The following is a 22,183-nucleotide window of genomic DNA, read 5'->3' on the forward strand; positions in this document are numbered from 1 at the left end:
TTGGAGCTGTGGCCGCAAGGTTGTTGGTGCCTGTCGTGGCGGTAATCCCAGAACCCGTTGGTGGACACCAGCAGTGAGGGATGCCGTCAAGCTGAAGAAGGAGTCCTATCGGGTTCTTTTGGCTCATAGGACTCCGGAGGCAGTGGACGGGTACCGACGGGCCAAGCGGTGTGCAGCTTTAGCGGTCGCGGAGGCAAAAACTCGGACATGGGAAGAGTTCGGGGAAGCCATGGAAAACGACTTCCGGACGGCTTCGAAGCGATTCTGGACCACCATACGGCGCCTCAGGAAGGGGAAGCAGTGCACTATCAACACCGTGTATGGTGCGGATGGTGTTCTGCTGACTTCGACTGCGGATGTTGTGGATCGGTGGAGGGAATACTTCGAAGACCTCCTCAATCCCACCAACACGTCTTTCTTTGAGGAAGCGGTGCCTGGGGAATCTGTAGTGGACTCTCCTATTTCTGGGGATGAGGTCGCTGAGGTAGTTAAAAAGCTCCTCGGCGGCAAGGCCCCGGGGGTGGATGAGATCCGCCCGGAGTTCCTTAAGGCTCTGGATGCTGTGGGGCTGTCTTGGTTGACAAGACTCTGCAGCATCGCGTGGACATCGGGGGCGGTACCTCTGGATTGGCAGACCGGGGTGGTGGTCCCTCTCTTTAAGAAGGGGGACCGGAGGGTGTGTTCCAACTATCGTGGGATCACACTCCTCAGCCTTCCCGGTAAGGTTTATTCAGGTGTACTGGAGAGGAGGCTTCGCCGGATAGTCGAACCTCGGATTCAGGAGGAACAGTGTGGTTTTCGTCCTGGTCGTGGAACTGTGGACCAGCTCTATACTCTCGGCAGGGTTCTTGAGGGTGCATGGGAGTTTGCCCAACCAGTCTACATGTGCTTTGTGGACTTGGAGAAGGCATTCGACCGTGTCCCTCGGGAAGTCCTGTGGGGAGTGCTCAGAGAGTATGGGGTATCGGAATGTCTTATTGTGGCAGTCCGCTCCCTGTATGATCAGTGTCAGAGCTTGGTCCGCATTGCTGGCAGTAAGTCGGACACGTTTCCAGTGAAGGTTGGACTCCGCCAAGGCTGTCCTTTGTCACCGATTCTGTTCATAACTTTTATGGACAGAATTTCTAGGCGCAGTCAAGGCGTTGAGGGGATCTGGTTTGGTGACCGCAGGATTAGGTCTCTGCTTTTTGCAGATGATGTGGTCCTGATGGCTTCATCTGGCCGGGATCTTCAGCTCTCACTGGATCGGTTCGCAGCCGAGTGTGAAGCGACCGGAATGAGAATCAGCACCTCCAAGTCCGAGTCCATGGTTCTCGCTCGGAAAAGGGTGGAGTGCCATCTCCGGGTTGGGGAGGAGACCCTGCCCCAAGTGGAGGAGTTCAAGTACCTAGGAGTCTTGTTCACGAGTGGGGGAAGAGTGGATCGTGAGATCGACAGGCGGATCGGTGCGGCGTCTTCAGTAATGCGGACGTTGTATCGATCCGTTGTGGTGAAGAAGGAGCTGAGCCGGAAGGCAAAGCTCTCAATTTACCGGTCGATCTACGTTCCCATCCTCACCTATGGTCATGAGCTTTGGGTCATGACCGAAAGGATAAGATCACGGGTACAAGCGGCCGAAATGAGTTTCCTCCGCCGGGTGGCGGGGCTCTCCCTTAGAGATAGGGTGAGAAGCTCTGCCATCCGGGAGGAGCTCAACGTAAAGCCGCTGCTCCTCCACATCGAGAGGAGCCAGATGAGGTGGTTCGGGCATCTGGTCAGGATGCCACCCGAACGCCTCCCTAGGGAGGTGTTTAGGGCACGTCCAGCTGGTAGGAGGCCACGGGGAAGACCCAGGACACGTTGGGAAGACTATGTCTCCCGGCTGGCCTGGGAACGCCTCGGGATCCCCCGGGAAGAGCTAGACGAAGTGGCTGGAGATAGGGAAGTCTGGGCTTCCCTGCTTAGGCTGCTGCCCCCGCGACCCGACCTCGGCTAAGCGGAGGATGATGGATGGATGGATGTTAATATTGAATTGGCAGCACTAAATTGGCCCTAGTGTGTGAATGTGAGTGTGAATGTTGTCTGTCTATCTATGTTGGCCTTGCGATGAGATGACGACTTGTCCAGGGTGTACGCCGCCTTCCGCCCGATTGCAGCTGAGATAGGCTCCAGCACCCCCTGCGACTCCGAGGGGGATAAGCGGTAGAAAATGGATGGATGGATGGATGGTGTGAATGTAAGTGTGAATGTTGTTTGTCTATCTATGTTGGCCCTGCGATGAGGTGACGACTTGTCCAGGGTGTACCCTGCCTTCCGCCCGATTGCAGCTAAGATGGGCTCCAGCGCCCCCCGCAACCCCGAGGGGGATAAGCGGTAGAAAATTGGATGGGTGGATGGATGGATGGACTGAAATTAATAATAAATTATTAAATTAACTAGATATTGAAATTACTAAATGTTTTAAGTTAAATACATTAGAAACCCATTAAAATAACAAGGGTGTAACCAGCCTACCGCCCAAATGCAGCTGAGATAGGTTCCAGCACCCCCGCGACCCCAAGGGGGATAAACAGTAGAAAATGTATGGATGGACGGCAACACTAAATTGGCCCTAGTGTGTAAATGTGAGTGTGAATGTTGTCCGTCTATCTGTGTTGGCCCTGCGATGAGGTGGCGACTTGTCCAGGGTGTACCCTGCCTTCCGCCCGATTGTAGCTGAGATAGGCGCCAGCGCCCCCCGCGACCCCAAAAGGGAATACGCAGTAGAAAATGGATGGATGGATGGATATTGAAATTACTACATGTTTTAAGTTAAATACATTAGAAACCCATTAAAATAACAAGGGTGTACCCAGCCTACCGCCCAAATGCAGCTGAGATAGGTTCCAGCACCCCCGCGACCCCAAGGGGGATAAACGGTAGAAAATGTATGGATGGATGGCAACACTAAATTGGCGCTAGTGTGTGAATGTGAGTGTGAATGTTGTTTGTCAATTTATGTTGGCCCTGCGATGAGGTGGCAACTTGTCCAGGGTGTACCCCGCCCTCCGCACAATTGCAGCTCAGATAGGCTCCAGCACCCCCCGCGACCCGGAGAGGGACAAGCGGTAGAAAATTGGATGGATGGATGGATGGATGGATTGAAATAAATGATAAATGACTAAATTAATTAGATATTGAAATGACTAAATGTGTGTTTAAGTTAAATACATACATACGGAAAAGGGTGGAGTGCCATCTCTGGGTTGGGGAGGAGACCCTGCACCAAGTGGAGGAGTTCAAATACCTAGGAGTCTTGTTCACGAGTGGGGGAAGAGTGGATCGTGAGAATGACAGGCGGATCGGTGCGGCGTCTTTACTAATGTGGACGTTGTACCAATCCGTTGTGGTGAAGAAGGAGCTGAGCCGGAAGGCAAAGCTCTCAATTTACCGGTCGATCTACGTTCCCATCCTCACCTATGGTCATGAGCTTTGGGTCATGACCGAAAGGACAAGATCACGGGTACAAGCGGCCGAAATGAGTTTCCTCCGCCGGGTGGCGGGGCTCTCTCTTAGTGATAGGGTAAGAAGCTCTGCCATCCGAGAGGAGCTCAAAGTAAAGCCGCTGCTCCTCCACGTCGAGAAGAGCCAGATGAGGTGGCTCGGGCATCTGGTCAGGATGCCACACGAACGCCTCCCTAGGGAAGACCCAGGACACGTTGGGAAGACTATGTCTCCCGGCTGGCCTGGAAACTCCTCGGGATCCCCCGGGAAGAGCTGGACAAAGTGGCTGGGGAGAGGGAAGTCTGGGCTTCCCTACTTAGGCTGCTGACCCCGTGACCCGACCTCGGATAAGCGGAAGAAGATGGATGGATGGATGGAATAATGGATGGATGGATAGTAACTCATTAAGATAACCAGGGTGTACCCTGCCTACCGGCCAAATGCAGCTGAGATAGGCTCCAGCACCCCTTCTGACCCGGTGAGGGACAAGCATTAGAAAATTGGATAGATGGATGGATGGATTGAAATAAATAATACATTATTACATTAATTAGATATTGAAATGACTAAATGTGTTTTTATGTTAAATATATTAGTAACACATTAAAATAAATGACAGTCATAATTCATAATAATACAACAGTAATTGTGTTATTATTATTATTATTATTATTATTGATTTGTTTAATTTTGTAACGTGGACACGGGTTAGAGTTATTTTGAAAACCCCAACCGGAAACTGCGTTGAGAAGGACTTTGTACTCAACGCCAAGGGTGACGCCCACTTCCAGTGAGTGCATTACTACTCAGCCCAGCGTTGCCGCAAGCTCGGTCCCGCCTTCCCACCTTGCTAAACTACCGCCGCGGAGGTCGGACGAGCGCTGCTGTTTCCCGTGCAACAGGTAAGTAACCGAAAATGCGACACAATTCTCCTAAACGTTGTTTTACACGCTTTTTATTTTTTATTACTGTCACCAACGGCGAGATAGTAAAGCCTGTTTAACGTATGTGCCGCAACACATCTGACATGTTTACACGTCTAGCGGGTCACTTCATTGCCGTTTGGACGCTGTCAGCTGCTGAGAAAATATAGCGAGATCCTCTCTTTCAGCGAATTTTTTCTCTAAATTTAGTTTGTTCAAGAACATTTGCAAACACCAGCTTGACTCCCAAGCTTTATGTCAACATATATTGGGCCTGTCTCCCGTCTGCTTGTGCAGAGAAACACATCCATGGTGTCAACACAAAGATTCTCCCTTTGCAAAGATAGTAATGCTCAGTGTTGGTGGACACTGTCAGAGTAAAATGGTGTCAGTTAAGGGTTCTCAGGAATATTTCATGCCATTCATTATTTTATTACTGTGGACATTTGTTGCAGGTTTTGGATTGTTTCTTACAACAACAAAAACAAGCCAACATGGCTTTTAAGTTGGAATATAATTGTTAACTTCTCTGTGACAGTCAATCCCAACCAGTCTAACGTATTTCTTTGATTTGCCGCCGGGGCGCTAATTAGTTTCAAACCTCTTCTCACTCCTGCGCTTACCAAAGGCATGCGGTAAAAGTAAGCATGCGCTAATTATTTTAAAACCTCTTCTCACACCGGCACTTACCAAAGGTATGCAGTAAAAATTTGAGTGTGATGTAAGCTTGGACCTTTAATCCTACTGAATAGCTCTTAATCTTCTTCCCTTTATGCAATTTCAAATTACCGGTGTTGAAATCAGCCTCCTTCATTTTGAAAATGATGACAGGGGAAGTGTCACGAGTTTGACAAGGCGGTAATAACAAGCATGCGCTAACTATTTTGGGAAGTGAGTTAGACCCGGCAGTAATTCAAGGCAGGCGCATACTATATGCCCTGCGGCAATTTAAGGAAATACTGTAATTATCTTGTACTGGCTCTTGTTATATAGGCCTACCTTAATGAGTGTACTTAATGTTGTGGCCTGTTTCCATGTGATACCAAGGAAGCTTTCCCCCCGGATTAATTTTGTCCCTTTAAACCACAAATAAGTGTTTTGCTTCCCTTTTGACATTGATTGTAGTTTTTTATGGCTGTCAAGATTAATGCATCAACACAAGGGGGTCAAACTCATTTTAGATCGGGGGCCACATGGAGAAAAATATACTCACATGTGGGCCGGACTGGTAAAATCACAGCACGATAACTTAAAAATGAGGACAACTTCGGATTGTTTCTTACAACAAAAACAAGCCAACATGGCTTCTAAGTTGGAATATAATTGTAAAACTTCTCTGTGACAGTCAATCCCAACCAGTCTAATTATCTTGTACTGGCTCCTCTTATATAGGCTTACCTTAATTAGTGTACCTAGTGTTGTGGCCTGGGCAACACGGTGAAATTGGGGTTAGTGCGTCTGCCTCACAATACAAAGGTCCTGAGTAGTCCTGGGTTCAATCCTGGGCTCGGGATCTTTCTGTGTTTAGTTTGCATGTCCTCCCCGTGACTGCGTGGGTTCCCTCCAGGTACTCCGGCTTCCTCCCACTTCCAAAGTCATGCACCTGGGGATAGGTTGATTGGCAACACTAAATTGGCCCTAGTGTGTGAATGTGAGTGTGAATGTTGTCTGTCTATCTGTGTTGGCCCTGCGATGAGGTGGCAACTTGTCCAGGGTGTACCCCGCCTTCCGCCCGATTGTAGCTGAGATACGCACCAGCACCCCCCCGCGACCCCTAAAGGGAATAAGCGGTAGAAATGGATGGATGGATGTTGTGGCCTGGTGCCATGTGATAACAAGGCAGCCTTCCCCCCGAATGTATTTTGTCCCTTTAAATCACAAACAAGTGTTTTGCTTCCCTTTTGACATTGATTGTAGTCTTTTATGGCTGTCAAGAATAATGCATGGTGTCAAACTCATTTTAGATCGGGGACCACATGGAGAAAAATCTACTCCCAATTGGGCCGGACTGGTAAAATCACAGCACGATAACTTAATAATGAAGACAACTTCGGATTGTTTTCTTTGTTTAAAAATAGAACAAGCACATTCTGAAAATGCACAAATCATAATGTTTTTTTATACTTACATGTTGTGATTAATAATATTCGACCTTTGTTTGTCCTTATTTATACTTTCTGAATAAATGATGTGATAATGTTTATCAGTCAACGCATTGGTGTTTTTTTCAAGCTATCAAGATAGACAAATAATATATAAATCAAATCACAGGCTGTTATTCATGGAGCTTGGAGTTATTTATGTAGTTTGTTTACATCATGTGTTTTTTTATTTTTATTTTTTTTTACAAATTAAGTTAAAGTTAAAGTACCAATGATTGTCACACACACATTAGGTTTGGCGAAATTATTCTCTGTATTTGACCCATCACCCTTGATCACCCCCTGGGAGGTGAGGGGAGCAGTGAGCAGCAGCGGTGGCTGCGCCCCGGAATAATTTTTTTGGTGACTTAACCCCCAATTCCAACCCTTTGACACTGAGTGTCAAGCAGGGAGGTAATGGGTCCCAATTTTATAGTCTTTGGTATGGCTCGGCTGGGGTTTGAACTCACGACCTACCAATCTCAGTATGGACACGTTAACCACATATGTGGCATAATCTGCAAAGATACAAAGTATTTTTCTATTAGGACATCTAGTGACCACAATTAGAACAGCAGTTTTTTTCATTCAAAAATTTCGGCTCATTTTTATACTTGGCACACTCATCCCGCGGGCCGGATAAAACCTGCTCACGGGCTTGATCCGGCCCTCGGGCCTTACGGGTTTTTTTAAATTTCTTTTATTTATTTTAAATTTTTTATTATTATTATTTTTTTTTAATTCAATCCAACAAAGCAATACATGGCAATAACATAACACTGCAATCCAATTCCAGAACCAAACCCGACCCAGCAACACAGAACAGCAACAATAAACAGAGCTATTGAGAGGACACACAAATACGACACAGAACAATCCAAAAGTAGTGAAACAAAATAGAATATTATCAACAACAGTATCAATACCAGTAACAATTTCAACATAGCAGTGATTGAAAAATCGCCCATTGACATTATCATTACACATTTATAAAAAATAAAATAAAAATGAACAATAGTGTCATATTGGCTTACACTTGCATCGCATCTCATAAGCTTGACAACACACCTGCATTAACACATGTATAAAAGCAGATTAATCACGCAATATATTTTGATAGAATACACACAAAAAAATGTTGTTAAAGAGGAACATTATCGCCAGACCTATGTAAGCGTCAATACATACCTTGATGTTGCAGAAAAAAGACCATATATTTTTTTAACCGATTTCCGAACTCTAAATGGATGAATTTTGGCGAATTAAACGCCTTTCTATTATTCGCACTTGGAGCGATTGCATAACAACGTGACGTCACTTAGGTAGTCAATCCGCCATTTTCTCAAACACATTACAAACACCAAGTCAAATCAGCTCTGTTATTTTCCGTTTTTTCGACTGTTTTCCGTACCTTGGAGACATCATGCCTCGTCGGTGTGTTGTCGGAGGGTGTAACAACACGATCAGGGACTGATTCAAGTTGACTTACATGCTATTTAGGCTAGCTGTATGTACATTTGTAGCTATATTTGCATCCAGCCTTTCCCTCCACCCACATTTAATGACAAACAAACACATACCAATCGACTGATTTATGTTGCTCCAGTGTCACAAGATGCGAAAGTCCCGATCGTTTGGTCTGCACATTTTACCGGCGATTCTAAGGCAGACATGGCACAGAGATGTATGGATATCCTGCAGATGCATTTCCAACGATAAAGTCAACAAAATCACAAAGGTGAGTTTTGTTGATGTTATTGACTTAATGTGCTAATCAGACATATTTGGTCACGGCTTGACTGCCAGCTAATCGATGCTAACATGCTCTTTAGGCTAGCTGTATGTACATTTGTAGCTATTATTGCATCCAGCCTTTCCTTGCATCCACATTTAATGCCAAACAAACACTTACCAATCATCAGATTTAAGTTGCTCCAGTGTCACAAGATGCGAAAGTCCCGATCGTTTGGTCTGCACATTTTACCGGCGATGCTAAGGTGTACATGGAACAGAGATGCATGGATATGCTGCGACACTCTATTGTTGGTTAGAAGGCGATCGCCGAATAGCGTCAATAGCTATTCGCTCAATAGCTTCAGTTTCTTCTTCAATTTAGTTTTCGCTATCTGCCTCCATACTCCAACCATCTGTTTCAATACATGCGTAATCTGTTGAATCGCTTAAACCGCAAAAATCCTAGTCTGAATCGGAGCTAATGTCGCTATATCTTGTTGTGCTATCCGCCAAGTTGTTTGTATTGGCATCACTGGATGACGTCACAGGAAAATGGATGGTGGCTTCACAGATAGCGAAAATCAGGCACTTTAAAGCCTTTTTTTGGGATATTCCATGATGGGTAAAATTTAGAAAAAAAACTTAGAAAAATAAAATAAGCTACTGGGAACTGATTTTTATTGGTTTTAACCCTTCTGAAATTGTGATAATGTTCCCCTTTAAAAAATTATCAAAATTTAACCCAAGTGCTGGTTCAGAATAGGACAAACTCCTTATTTGACTTATCTTAACTCAACATTTTGGGTACATTTTTCTGACCCAACTTTTGCGTTAAATTATTTAACCAAAAAGTTGAGTTATGATAACTTAATGTTGAGTTATTCCCGGCCGAACTATTGGTTTGAATTATTTAACCCAAACATGTAGTTCTGCTAACTGTTGAGTTGCAATGTTGGGTGATTGTAAATAATGTCATTTTAAATTAATCCATAATAAAGTTTACCTTCATGAAAAAAGTAACTTTGTAATAAAAAACATTTTTTTACCCCAAAATTTGTTACTCGTTTAAAAAAGACCCAAAAATGGTTAATAATTTTGAAATCCCAGAAATGGAGTTAAAATAATACCATTATAGCTCCCAAAATGGATTGCTACTCATAAAAGTAACTCCAAAATTTAACCCAACACTAGCAACTTATAAATTGGGTTATCAAAATAACCCAGTATTTTTTAGTGTGTAGGCTTTATTAATCCCATAACGGGGAAATGTGGTTGCAGTGCAGATACAGCAAGTCCACAAAAAAAGGTAAAACACAAGGAAAAAATGCATTTCAGCTGTGTCAATCATATACACTCCTCTTCCTCAACCCCGGATGGTTACCTAAAAGGCGGAGCAGGTTGTTATACGGTCAGTGATGAGGTCAATACATTCAACGAATGTATCAACAAACCAATGGTACTTAAGATAAATTCAACAAATAAATTACGTGCATTCAAGTGAAACATAAGAAATTGTCATGTTTAGACATTCTAACAATAAAATCGCATGTGTGTTAACATTTGTAATTCATTAAAATGCAGGAGTCTGATTAATCGGTTTCAAACTGTTTGACAGAATACAATATTTGTGCAATTTGTGAATCTTAACCACGGTTCTATTTGTTTGCTCCTGGGTGTGTGTTCTTCTGTGGTGGATGTCCCACAAATGATACAAAAGGAGCTTTAAAATTGATTTTCACCTGCAGCATCACAACAAAGGTGAATATGAATGTGAATGCATACACACACACACACACACACACACACACACACACACACACACACACACACACACACACACTGGCTTCTTTCTTCCTGTGGCTTAGCAAAGCTTCCTGGCGAGAACAGGATCACCCTTCTGTGCACACACACACACGGACACAGACACACACACGCACTCACACACAGGGTGATGCATTGATATGCACATCCGACTGGTGAGCCGCGTGCAGGTGTCAATCAGCATGCAAAGAGTCAAAGTTCCTTTGATTCCCTCAAATATACTGAATTGGCTTCACGGGACCATTCAATAGAAGCAAACACTATTTAAATTGTTTCTCACTGATGCATATTTGTTGTTATGACACTTTGTTTAAATTGATTGAGCCGATAATGAGCATATCTTGAATTTGACAACACACACACTCAAGCGTGTTTGTGGACGAGGGCGGATGCTTTATTTCTTTAGTGTTTGCACAAGAGAATAGAACATATACAGCGACGCAAATACAAAGGAAGTCAATGGATTTTTGCGCACGTCCGGATAAAAGTGCACAAATAGGCCTTTTACTTAGCCTTACAGTGGGGCAGTGACTTGGAACACTTTGCAGTATTGCCACTAACTGGACTGCAGTCAAACAATGTTTGCGGTTTTTATGTATTATCTAGTGCTGCTTTTAAAAAATATAAATGCAAACTGAATCGCTGTAAAATACTTAAAAGCAATGCTGTTGTCATACAGAAATATATTTTACTTATTTACATCATGTATTTGTTGAATAAACGTTCAATCATTGTCATATAAAGCATTTATCCTCAAACTGTGGTACTTGGGCTTTATCTAGTGGTATGCCAGATAATTACTTAATTAAATAAAATTAATTTGATTCATTATTTAAGTACAGTCTTTTATTTTCCTATATTCAAACACAGTGGTACCGTTAAAACTTCTATTTAGTTTTTAATAAATACTTAGGCCTACTACGCTGCAGTATTTTAATGTTGGTCATTAGGGTTGTACTTGAAGAGCCAAGTGTTGTCTGAGGGGGTACTTTGAGAAGTTTGAGAACCACTGATGGACAGTAAAGTATTGTAGGGGTGTATTTTGAAGTGCACATTTGCAAACAGGCACACCAGTCGGAGTCTCCGCACTCATCTTTTGGCATGTATGCAACAATCAGTGACCGTATAACAGCCTGCCTCGCCTTTCAGGTTTACCATCGGTCCATCAGTCAAAATTAGTTGCATGAATAATTTGCCTTTACTGTATACATGATTTATGCGATAATGTTTTGTGATTAATCACATGAGTTAAGGCGGTAACTTTGACAGCCCTATAGTATTTACTCAACTGCAGAGCCTGACAGGCATTTATTAGGTGTAAAGCAGGAGTGTCTCAACTTTAATCTTCTAAAAAGGCTTAAAGAAACATTGCAACACTAACTGTTCAGTTCAGTTTCAGTTTATTTCGAACATGCTTATAATACAATTGCATTGTAATGCATCACATATTTAATTTTTTTTAATTACAGCACGTCTGAAAAGGAGTAGGAAGAAGCAGAGCTTATCCTACCTCTTTTCACATCATTGCAGTGGTATCCCATTTCTTTGTTCTTTGTTTGTAACAGAACAGTGGATGAATAAATAAATGATAACACAAGTAAGTAAACAAATAATAAATACATAAGTAATCATTATCTAATTTTTTTAAAGTTCAAAATGTTTATCTTAATTCTTATTTGTACTTTGTGATGACTTGCAGTTTGAACAGTGAATCATATTAGTGCTTTGTGTAATTTCCTTGCTTCATCCATTCAAGAATTTAATTCCACATACAAATATGGTAACGCTCTTATTGTAGGTGCATATACAGTAAATGTTTTAAATAAAATTTTCTCTTAGGTTATATTGTTCCTCTTTTGTTGAGAAGTCCATTCTTGGGTAGCAGGTTATAGTTGGCTTTGAACAATATTTTATCTGTTTGCAAATGCACCTATTCATTGAATTTTAATATTTTTGATTAAATAAATAAAGTGTTAATATGATCTCTATAGCCAACATTATGTATTATTACAATTAATACCAGTGTTATTAATTGTCTTTACATTTTGTGTTTTGGTCCATTTTTTACATTTTCTGCCCATGGGCCACACTTTGGACATCCCAACAACTTTTAAAAAAGAATTGATGATTATTATATATTTCAAAATAGTTGTTAGAATCCAGTTGAAACAATTGTATGTCATATTATGAAGTCCAATGTATTTATTATGTTGTTATCATTTATATAATAAGAAATAGCAGATAGAAGTGTTAATTGGCGGAAACACTTTGCAATGCTGATTATCACCACCTAATGTATAGGAGTAGAACTGAAAGTCCTGACACTTCATGAATTTTACCATTTAACACAGTTGAAATGTGTTTTAAATTTATTCAGATTAGGGCTGCAACGATTAATTCATTTAGGAAAAAAAGCTTTTATCAATCGTTTAATGGGTAAAAAAAAAAAGGTTATATGAGTAAATATGAAAATTGATTAGTTTACCAATTTCCCCTAAATTATGCATTAAGGGGGAACTGCACATCCATAATCCCAATGTAACACACAAACACATGTTTTCCTTTTTTTTTTTTTTATTAATTCTAATTTGTAAAATACGACTCGTAAAAAACAGCTAACAATGTAGCCAATGGCAATAATCTATTCCAACCATAAAGTCCTGTAAAAACATCCAAAAATGACCAACAATACTCTATTTGGATGTTGTGACCTGCACATTGATCAAATTTTAGCGACATTGTTGTTATAACCGCTAACACAGAGGAACTACTTTTAGAAGAGCCATGCTGAGCCTTCTAGTTGCTGCATCGCCTTTGAGTTGGTTAGTTATTTCTAGATTATAAATCATACCTCCCACTTGTACAGTAGAACGTTGTGGACATACATCAAGAAGTTGGACAACTGTGACAATCAATTTAGCCTCATAGGCTTGAATCGACGCAGACGCTCGTTTGTGGCACTTTTTTTATCAGTGTTGATTATGCTGAATTAATCATCTAAATGGACAATATAAGGTTCTGGATTGTAATTTAGAATAGATTGAATCTCCATCACCGGCATTGTTGGCAGTCTACTACAAGCCGTATATTACAAATTAAAATGCATAAAAAAGAGAAATAATGTTTTCTTGTCTCACATAAGCATTGTGAATGATAGGCAAAATTCCCCCAAAATTGCGCAAGTTTCCCTCGTACTATGAAGTGTGTTTTATCCAATTACTCGATTGGGTTGAGTTTTTCCTTGCCCTGATCTGAACTGAGGATGTCGTTGTGGCTTGTGCAGCCCTTTGAGACACTTGTGCTTTAGGGCTATATAAATAAACATTGATTGATTGATTGATTAATCGAACAAACTAATCAATAAAAAACTAAAATAATCGATAGCTGCAACCTTAATTTGAATCTATTTAAAGTTTGTAACATTTACAAATAAATACAATAATAGTAAAAGGTGTATTTTAAAAAAATATATCATTCTTGATTAGAAAACTAAATATGCAACACAATTTCACAATCAAAACACTACACATGATGATATACATTCCACTGTCATCCATCCATCCATCTTCTTCCGCTTATGCGAGGTCGGGTCGTGGGAGCAGTAGCCTTAACAGGGAAGCCCAGACTTCCCTCTCTCCAGCCACTTCGTCTAGCTCTTCCCGGGGGATCCCGAGGCGTTCCCAGGCCAGCTGGGTGACATAGTCTTCCCAACGTGTCCTGGGTCATGGTATCCTGGAGCATTTAAATTTCCTTTCACTGGAACTAAGGGGCCAAGCCCAACTCCTGAAAAACAACCCCGCACCATAATTCCTCCTCCACCAAATTTCACACAGTGCATTCCAAAATGTACCGTTCTCTTGGCAACTTCCAAACCCAGACTCGTCCATCAGATTGCCAGATGGAAAAGTGTGCTTTACACCACTGCATCCCACGCTTTGCATTGAACTTGGTGATGTATGGCTAAGTTGCAGCTGTTCGGCCATGGAAACCTATTCCATGAAGCTCTCTGCGTACTGTACGTGGGCTAATTGGAAGGTCACATGAAGTTTGGAGCTCTGTAGCAACTGACAGTGCAGAAAGTCGACGACCTCTTTGCACAATGCGCTTCAGCATCCGCTGACTCTCTGTCACACTGTCAGTTTACGTGGCCTACCACTTGGTGGCTGAGTTGCTGTTGTTCCCAAACTCTTCCATTTTCCAATATTAGGCCGACAGTTGACTTTGGAATATTTAGGAGCGAGGAGATTTCCACGACTGGATTTGTTGCACAGGTGGCATGCTATGACAGTTCCACGCTGGAAATCACAGAGCGCCTGAGAGCGGGCCATTCTTTCACAAATGTTTGTAGAAACAGTCTCGATGCCTATACACCTGTGGCAGTCCAAGAGATTAGGACACCTAATTCTAATCATTTGGATGTGTGGCCCAATACTTTTGGCATTATAGTGATTTTGATTCAATTAGGCACGACATCAAGAAATTAATTTGGGGAAATACAACAGCTTTATAAATTAAGATTATTTTTTTACTGTTATGTATTGGAGCTAATGAAATGTCTGTTGTCCATCCTTGGGCACTATTGGAGAAAGTGTCCGCAGTAGGAGCCAAGCGTGAATATTTTCGGGAGAAACAATCTCTTCTGTTGCAATTGAGCCAAGTGAAGACGAGGCAAAGATGGATGTTGACAGTGCTGAAGTAGTAAATGTCACTGGGGAAATCAAGATAGATGGCGCCCACTGAAGACTGCTGCCTTGAGATCAAAGATGTTTGCGGCGTCCCTCCAAAACGTCACTTTTGTTTTTTCATGTCTTCCACTCTTGTCGGACTCGCATGCTCACACCTTGCACAGACATGGCACACACTCAGTCATGTCACTTCCTCTCCCTGCAGATGTCTGAGAGCTAGCCAGTCCTGTGTTTGACCCCCCACACCCTTCTTTGCACCTCCACCTGCAGCCATGAACGGTAAGTTACGCCTTTTAAGGATGCAACCCAGGCCTCTTTTTTACCCTTGAGGCTAAAAGAAACAGCGTACATTTATCGCCTACGTATGTATTTGTTTTTGGAAGCTACCTCCTAGGGCTGGGCGATATGGCCTTTTATTAATATCTCGATATTTTTAGGCCACGTCATGATACACGATATACAGTATATCTCGATATTTTGCCTTAGCCTTGAATTAACACCTGATGCATATAATCACAGCAGTATGATGATTCTATGTGTCTACATTAAAACATTCTTGTGTGAGATAGGCACCAGCGCCCCCCGCGGCCCCAATGGGAATACGCGGTAGAAAATGGATGGATGGATGTCCATACTGCATTAATATATGCTAATTTTAAACTTTCATGCAGAGGGAAGTCACAACTAAGTCAATTTAGCAAAACTGTATTTATTAAACAGTTATTAAGCAGTGGCACAAACATTCATGTCATTTCCAAAACACAAAGTACAAGATTGTCAGAGACATTTTAAAACAGGCTACAAGTGCACTTTTTTGAATGATGTCACCAAGATGACTTATCAAAACAACACTAAATTAAAGTGTACTTTTTGTACAGAACGCCACTACAATAGTTCAAAACAAATAAAGTTCACTTTTGTGCATGATGTCACAAGATATTTCAATAACTGTCAAATAAAAATTAGCTGCATAATAGGTTCCTGCGGACGTTATCTCCTTCTGTTGTTGACTCTTTTTTTTTTTTCATACGGTGTTGATCTGGAAATAGTTGCTTCGGCATCTTGTTGGTGTGGCACCGGCCGGAGATGTTGACATGCTGAGTTTCAAGCACTCTTCATTCTCTAGCGGGTGACTTTTCAATTGATGCTACATTCGCAGTTCTGTTACTTTTTGTAGCAACGCTTTTGCCGCATAAATGTTGAACATATTCCCGTTTGAAGCCAAACCATCGCCGGACGATGGATCCCGTGCTGTTTTTTCTTGATAATTAATTATTCTTCCATTTGTTACCAGATTTGCACCTTGTCTCTCTCGTATTACCACCCGCACCTCACCGTTAGCATCACAGCTAATATCATGACTGTTTTTATTGCCTATTGAGTATTTTATTGATTATGGGATAAGCAGCAGAAAATGGATGGATGATACTTTTTCGTCACTTTTTGTTTGTCTTTGGTACACTAATGTGTATATTTTAGGCCATTGGTTCTTTGTTGTATTTTGCAAAAATTTATATATCTATTTTTATATTACTATGTTTATCTTTGGTATTAGAATTAATATGTAACAAAAGTTATTTTTTTTTCATGTTCTTTGTTGTTGCTATTTTTGTATTATGACATTTTATAATTGGATTAAGTTGTATTGCATTTTAATCTTTTGTTTTGTGATTCTGTGATGTTTTTTGCCTGGACCCCTGGAAGAATAGTCTCCACTGCGGTGTAGACTAATGGGGATCCTTAATAAACTAAACTAAACTAAACTGAACAGCTAAGATTACCATGTCGCTACCTCTCTGCTCCGTGGGAGCGTGTGACGTTGCACACGTGACGTGTGTAGGGAGGTGCGCTTGCTTTAAGTCTCTGTAAGAAAGAGAGACAAGAAAGAATGGGAAACGCATGTAGTGTAATGCCCGCAGCCCAAAACAACTGCATGAGAACGTATACTCGAATATCACGATATAGTTATTTTCCATATCGCACAGAGACAAACCCGCGATATATCGAGTATATCGATATTTCGCCCAGCCCTACTACCTCCTATTTATTACTGAACCGCTGCACACAAAAGGGTGAAAATTTGCCCAAATGTGCACCTTTACTCTGTTGCCGGTGCTATTGTTTTTCTGACAAATACACCTAATAGTACAGCAATAGGCACACAGGACACTCATTGGACAGTCTACAATATTGGGCAACTGTACCAGAAAAGTTTATTTACAAGCTTGTGGTCCAAACACTCACACAAGAAACAGAACGGGTGAATAATGGCCAGCTATTAATGGAACTTGTCTAAAAAGATTTTGATCTTTTATATCAAGGTATTTCTGTGACCTCAAGATATAACATAACTCTGCAACATGTGATCACTGTATATGTAGCAACGGCTAGTTACATAGACATGAATAATATTAACACATGATGGCTAGAAATTGATACCTTTTACCTTTTTGAAAAATTCCAATTCAGGCGACCTGGGAATTGATACTGGTACTCGAGAGTACCAATTTTCCGTACTTGTGTTCATATTAGGGCTGGGCGATATATATCGATGTAAACGATATATCACAGGTTTGTCTCTGTGTGATATAGAAAATTACTAAATCGTAATATTTGATTATATGTTCTCACACAGTTGCTTTTAGCTGCGGGCATTACATTATAGGCGTTTCTCACTCCTTCTCGTCTCTCCTTCTCACAGAGACGTAAAACAAGCCCGCCTTTCTTACGTACGTCACATACTGTCGCGCGTCTAGCGTCATACGCTCTCGCCGAGCAGAGAGGTAGCAACATGGCTAACGTTAGCTGAGGCAGGTCGTGCAAGCAAAGCGGAGCGGAGCTTGTGACAATACAAGAGAGAGAAGGTGCGAAACTGATCACAAATGGAGGAAGAACAACAAATGCCCAAAATAAAGAGCAGGGGATCCATCATCTGGTGGTGGTTTGGCTTCAAGTGGGAAGATATTCAGCAGACTACAGCAATATGCAAAGTATGCAGCAGAAGTGTTACTACAAAAAGGTAGCAACACTATTAATTTGTTCTTTCATTTAAAAAATCACCCGTGAGAGAAGGAAGAGTATTTAATTAATTCAGTTTTGGTCAATTGACTTAATGATAATAATAATAATAATGGATTAGATTTACATCACGCTTTTCTATTGTTAGATACTCAAAGCGCTCACAGAGAAGTGGGAACCCATCATTCATTCACACCTAGTGGTGGTAAGCTACATCAGTAGCCACAGCTGCCCTGGGGTAGACTGACTGAAGCGTGGCTGTCAGTTTGCGCCGACCACCACCTATCATTCATTCATCATTCATTCACCAGTGTGAGCGGCACTGGGGGCAAGGGTGAAGTGTACTGCCCAAAGACACAACGGCAGCGATTTGCATGTCAATAGGTGGGAAGCGAACCTGCAACCCTCAGGTTTCTGGCACGGCCGCTCTACCCACTACGCCATGCCGCCCCCTCTCTGCATGAAAGTTTAAAAGTAGCATATATTAATGCAGTATGAAGAAGAATGTTTTAATGTAGACACATAGAATCATCATACTGCTGTGATTATATGCATCAAGTGTTCATTAAAGGCTAAGGAAAAATATCGAAATATATATTGTATATCGCAATATGTCATAAAAATATCGCGATATTAATAAAAGCCAATATCGCCCAGCCCTAGTTCATATGTTAATACATTTTACCGTGTTTTGTTTCATGATATATTGTTTTATACAACAGTGAGCTGATAATGATACTTTTGCTGTCCTGTTATATCTTGTTTTCTTACACTTCTGAGTCTTATTTGCAAGTATGCATTCATTTAACTTTGTCCTGCGTGTGTCGCCATAGTCAGAAAGTAGTCTTTGCCATTAAATTGCTGGTTTTATTTTTTTTGAGCCTTAGAAAGTCTTTGTACTGTAAATATTTATTGATTATAACATGCATCTCAGTTGTAGTTTTGATGACCAAATTTGGAGGTGTTGAATTCACCATGTGAAAACACTTGTGCTAATCAGTAGCATGTATATGGCATGTATCTAAATTAGCATCAAGCAAGCGCAATTTGAAAAGTGTAGCCTTACATTTGAGCGCTTACTTTGTTGGCATGGAATATTTCAGTGTCGAGCCTTCAATCGGGAGTGAAGTTTTGTGCAACACAGGTATCAAATTATAGCACCGTTTGATTTTACATGAATTCGTATGGAATTTGGTCGTATTTGTAAAAGTAACATGTTTAGTACCCACCATTGGTGATGGTGCTGCTATTAAACCCCATAAGTCAAATTGACTTGAAATTTCTCACACACGTCTAAAAAATATTTGTAACTTTTTGATGTTGACCTAAATCACCACCAAATTGGGTACATGCCATTAGCGGACTGACAAGCACATGTGTAAAGTTGGAGCAAGAGAATATCTCTCTTACATGTAATACCTCAACATGTGAGCTTAATTGGTTGTGTGACGAAGCTTTTAGCTCAAAACACATCCCTCCATTTCACATCAATTACATTTGCACTTTCACCCCCCCCAAAAGTCATCACAATTTTAACATGTCAATCAATCAAAGTTTATTTATAAGTGTCTCAAAGAGCTGCACTAGCCACAGCGAAAGTAACATACCTTTTTGAAAATAAATTAAAGTTTTAGATAACGATTGTATAAAAACAATACAATAGAAGGTACTATGAACACCTACAGTATTTTTTTATGAAGTAATGTAGTACTAATAATGTGCAGTATTCAACTTGGAGAGTGGACTTCTATGGTATCTCTAACCAGCTGTTTCTGTCAAACACACCATCAGCAGCTTTTCCATATTTTCATGGATAAACAATATTAAAAATGTATTATTTTAATATCCTTGAATGGTGTTATCGACTCATTTTGCTTCAATATACAGGTGCTGTTCATATTATTAGAATATCATGAAAAAGTTGATTCATTTCAGTAATTATATTCAGAATGTGAAACTTACATATATCAATTCATTACACACATAGTGATATATTTTAAATGTTTATTTATTTAAATTTTGATGATTAGTACTGACAATTACTGAAAATCCCAAATTCAGTATCTCAGAAAATTAGAATATTAGTTACGACTAGTACCAAAATTTATTTTTTAGAAATGTGGGCCAACTGAAAAGTATGAACATGGAAAGTTTCAGCATGTACGGCAATCAATACTTAGTTGCAGCTCCTTTTGCCTGAATTGCTGCAGCAATACAGCGTGGCATGGAGTCCACCAGTCTGTTGCACTCCTCAGGTGTTATGAGAGCCCAGGTTGCTTTAATAGTGGCCTTCAGCTCTTCAGCATTGTTGGGTCTGGCATCTCGCATCTTCCGCTTCACAATACCCCTTAGGTTTTCTGTGGGGTTAAGGTCAGGTGAGTTTGCAGGCCAATCAAGAACAGGGATACCATGGTCCTTAAACCAGGTACTGGTAGATTTGGCACAGTGTGCAGGTGCCAAGTCATGTTGGAAAATGAAATCTTCACCTCCATAAAATTGGTCCGCGGCAGGCAGCATAAAGTTTTTTCCAAAACTTCCTGGTAGACTGCTGCATTGACCCTAGACCTCAGGAAACACAGTGGACCAACACCAGCAGATGACATGGCACCCCAGACCATTACCGATTGTGGAAATTTGACACTGGACTTCAGGCAACGTGGATTCTCTGCCTCTCTTTGTCTTCCTCCGGACTCTGGGACCTTGATTTCCAAAGGAGATACAAAATTTACTTTCATCTGAAAACATAACTTTGGACCACTCAGCAGCAGTCCAGTCCTTTTTGTCTTGAGCCCAGGCGAGACGCTTTTGACGTTGTCTCTTATTCAAGAGTGGCTTTACACAAGGAATATACAGCTGAAGCCCATATCTTGCATACGTCGGTGCGTGGTGGTTCTTTAAGCACTGACTCCAGCTGCAGTCCACTCTTTGTGGGTCTCCCCCACATTTTTTAGTCGGTTTTGTTTGACAATCCTCTCCAGGGCGCGGTTATCCCTCTTGCTTGTACACTTTTTTCTACCACATCTTTGTCTTCCCTTCGCCTCTCTATTAATGTGCTTGGACACAGAGCTCTGGGAACATCCAACCTCTTTGGCAAGGACCTTTTGTGTCTTGCCCTCCTTCTTTAAAGTATCAATGGTCATCTTTTGGACAGTTGTCAAGTCAGCAGTCTTCCCCATGATTGTGTGTCATACAGAATCAAAACGAGAGACCATTTAAAGGCTTTTCCAGGTGTTTTGAGTTAGTTAGCTAATTAGAGTGTGGCACCAGGTGTCTTCAATATCTGACCTTTTCACCATATTCTAATTTTCTGAGATGTTGAATTTAGGGTTTTCATTGGTTGTCAGCTATAATCATCTCCTTTTTGGCAAACAAACACTTCAAATGTATCAGTCTGTTTGGAATGAATGTATACATTCTACAAGTTTGACTTTCTAAATGGAATTAATGAAATAAATCAACTTTTTCATGATATTCTAATAATATGACCAGCACCTGTAGTTCAGGCTCACAGTGATACACTCCAACTGCTTAGCCAAGTTAGCTGCGCACGCTGTCATTTTTTTGATTAATTAGTTCTTGAATTCAATGACTTCAATAATGGCTTAAATTTATAAAGTGCTTTTCTAGACACTCAAACCGCTGTACAAACCGAGTGTGTGACGTGTCCTACCTAAGGACACAAAGGCAGTGATGGCAGAAGCTGGATTCGTACCCGGAACCCTCAAGTTTTTTGACGGCCGTTCTACCATCCGACCCACGCCGCCCCACAAATCACAAACCCCACAACTTATTCTCCGCACTGTTCTTCACACTCACATTTTTCCCTCCAATGGTTGGAAAACAAAGTTATGTCGATCTTTAGCTATAAGCTAATGCTGTAGCGAGTAAGACTGGATTTTTTGGTCGGATCTTACGGGGTTTACTGTGACATTTACTATGCTAACTAATGGTGGGGACACTTGCAACTAAAATGTTTGCTTGCAACTTAAAGCATAGCAACTAGCTGAGGGACAGCCCTTATCTGAAAGTACTCTTTAATAGAGGTACCACTGTATATTAGCATTTTGGCCACAACCCTAAAGGGATGCCACAAATGTCATTAACAGATGCACGGATGGTGGATAACGAGGCCAGCAGAGCACCGCCGTGTTTTGCTTGAACAACAAAACGTCCCCTTGGCAACCAGGCTTGTAGTAACATCCCTGCTTATTAATAACAAAGTGCAATGATGTGTAGTCATTAGCAGCACCCTCTTAAACAAGTGCCAAGCAACATGGTCATGAGAAGACAGAAACATTGGTTTTGTGCATCCATAAGAGCCTATATGCTTCCCCAGGTGAGGCACCTTGTTTGTAAATAGTTATGAAAGGTTCCCCCCGAGGGCGGGCAGGCAGCGCCA

At 41.4% G+C, this 22,183-nt stretch overlaps 1 protein-coding gene across 6 annotated transcripts in view; it reads left to right on the forward strand.

Moving 5' to 3' along the window:
• Positions 1-4,223: 4,223 nt before the first annotated feature.
• The window catches only part of LOC133553009 (intersectin-2-like), a 99,596-nt gene continuing 81,636 nt past the window's right edge, over positions 4,224-22,183 (forward strand). For 5 of the 6 annotated variants that reach the window (XM_061900728.1, XM_061900724.1, XM_061900726.1 and 2 more), the window contains exons 1-2: positions 4,224-4,364; positions 14,972-15,045. In XM_061900728.1, the coding sequence (XP_061756712.1) occupies positions 15,039-15,045 (7 nt within the window). In that variant the 5' untranslated portion in view covers positions 4,224-4,364; positions 14,972-15,038. The remainder of the gene's footprint in view (positions 4,365-14,971; positions 15,046-22,183) is intronic. The other variant, XM_061900725.1, reaches the window with a different exon arrangement.

The sequence above is a fragment of the Nerophis ophidion genome, linkage group LG05 (assembly GCF_033978795.1).
Source record: "Nerophis ophidion isolate RoL-2023_Sa linkage group LG05, RoL_Noph_v1.0, whole genome shotgun sequence".
In the NCBI taxonomy this organism is placed as follows: domain Eukaryota; kingdom Metazoa; phylum Chordata; class Actinopteri; order Syngnathiformes; family Syngnathidae; genus Nerophis; species Nerophis ophidion.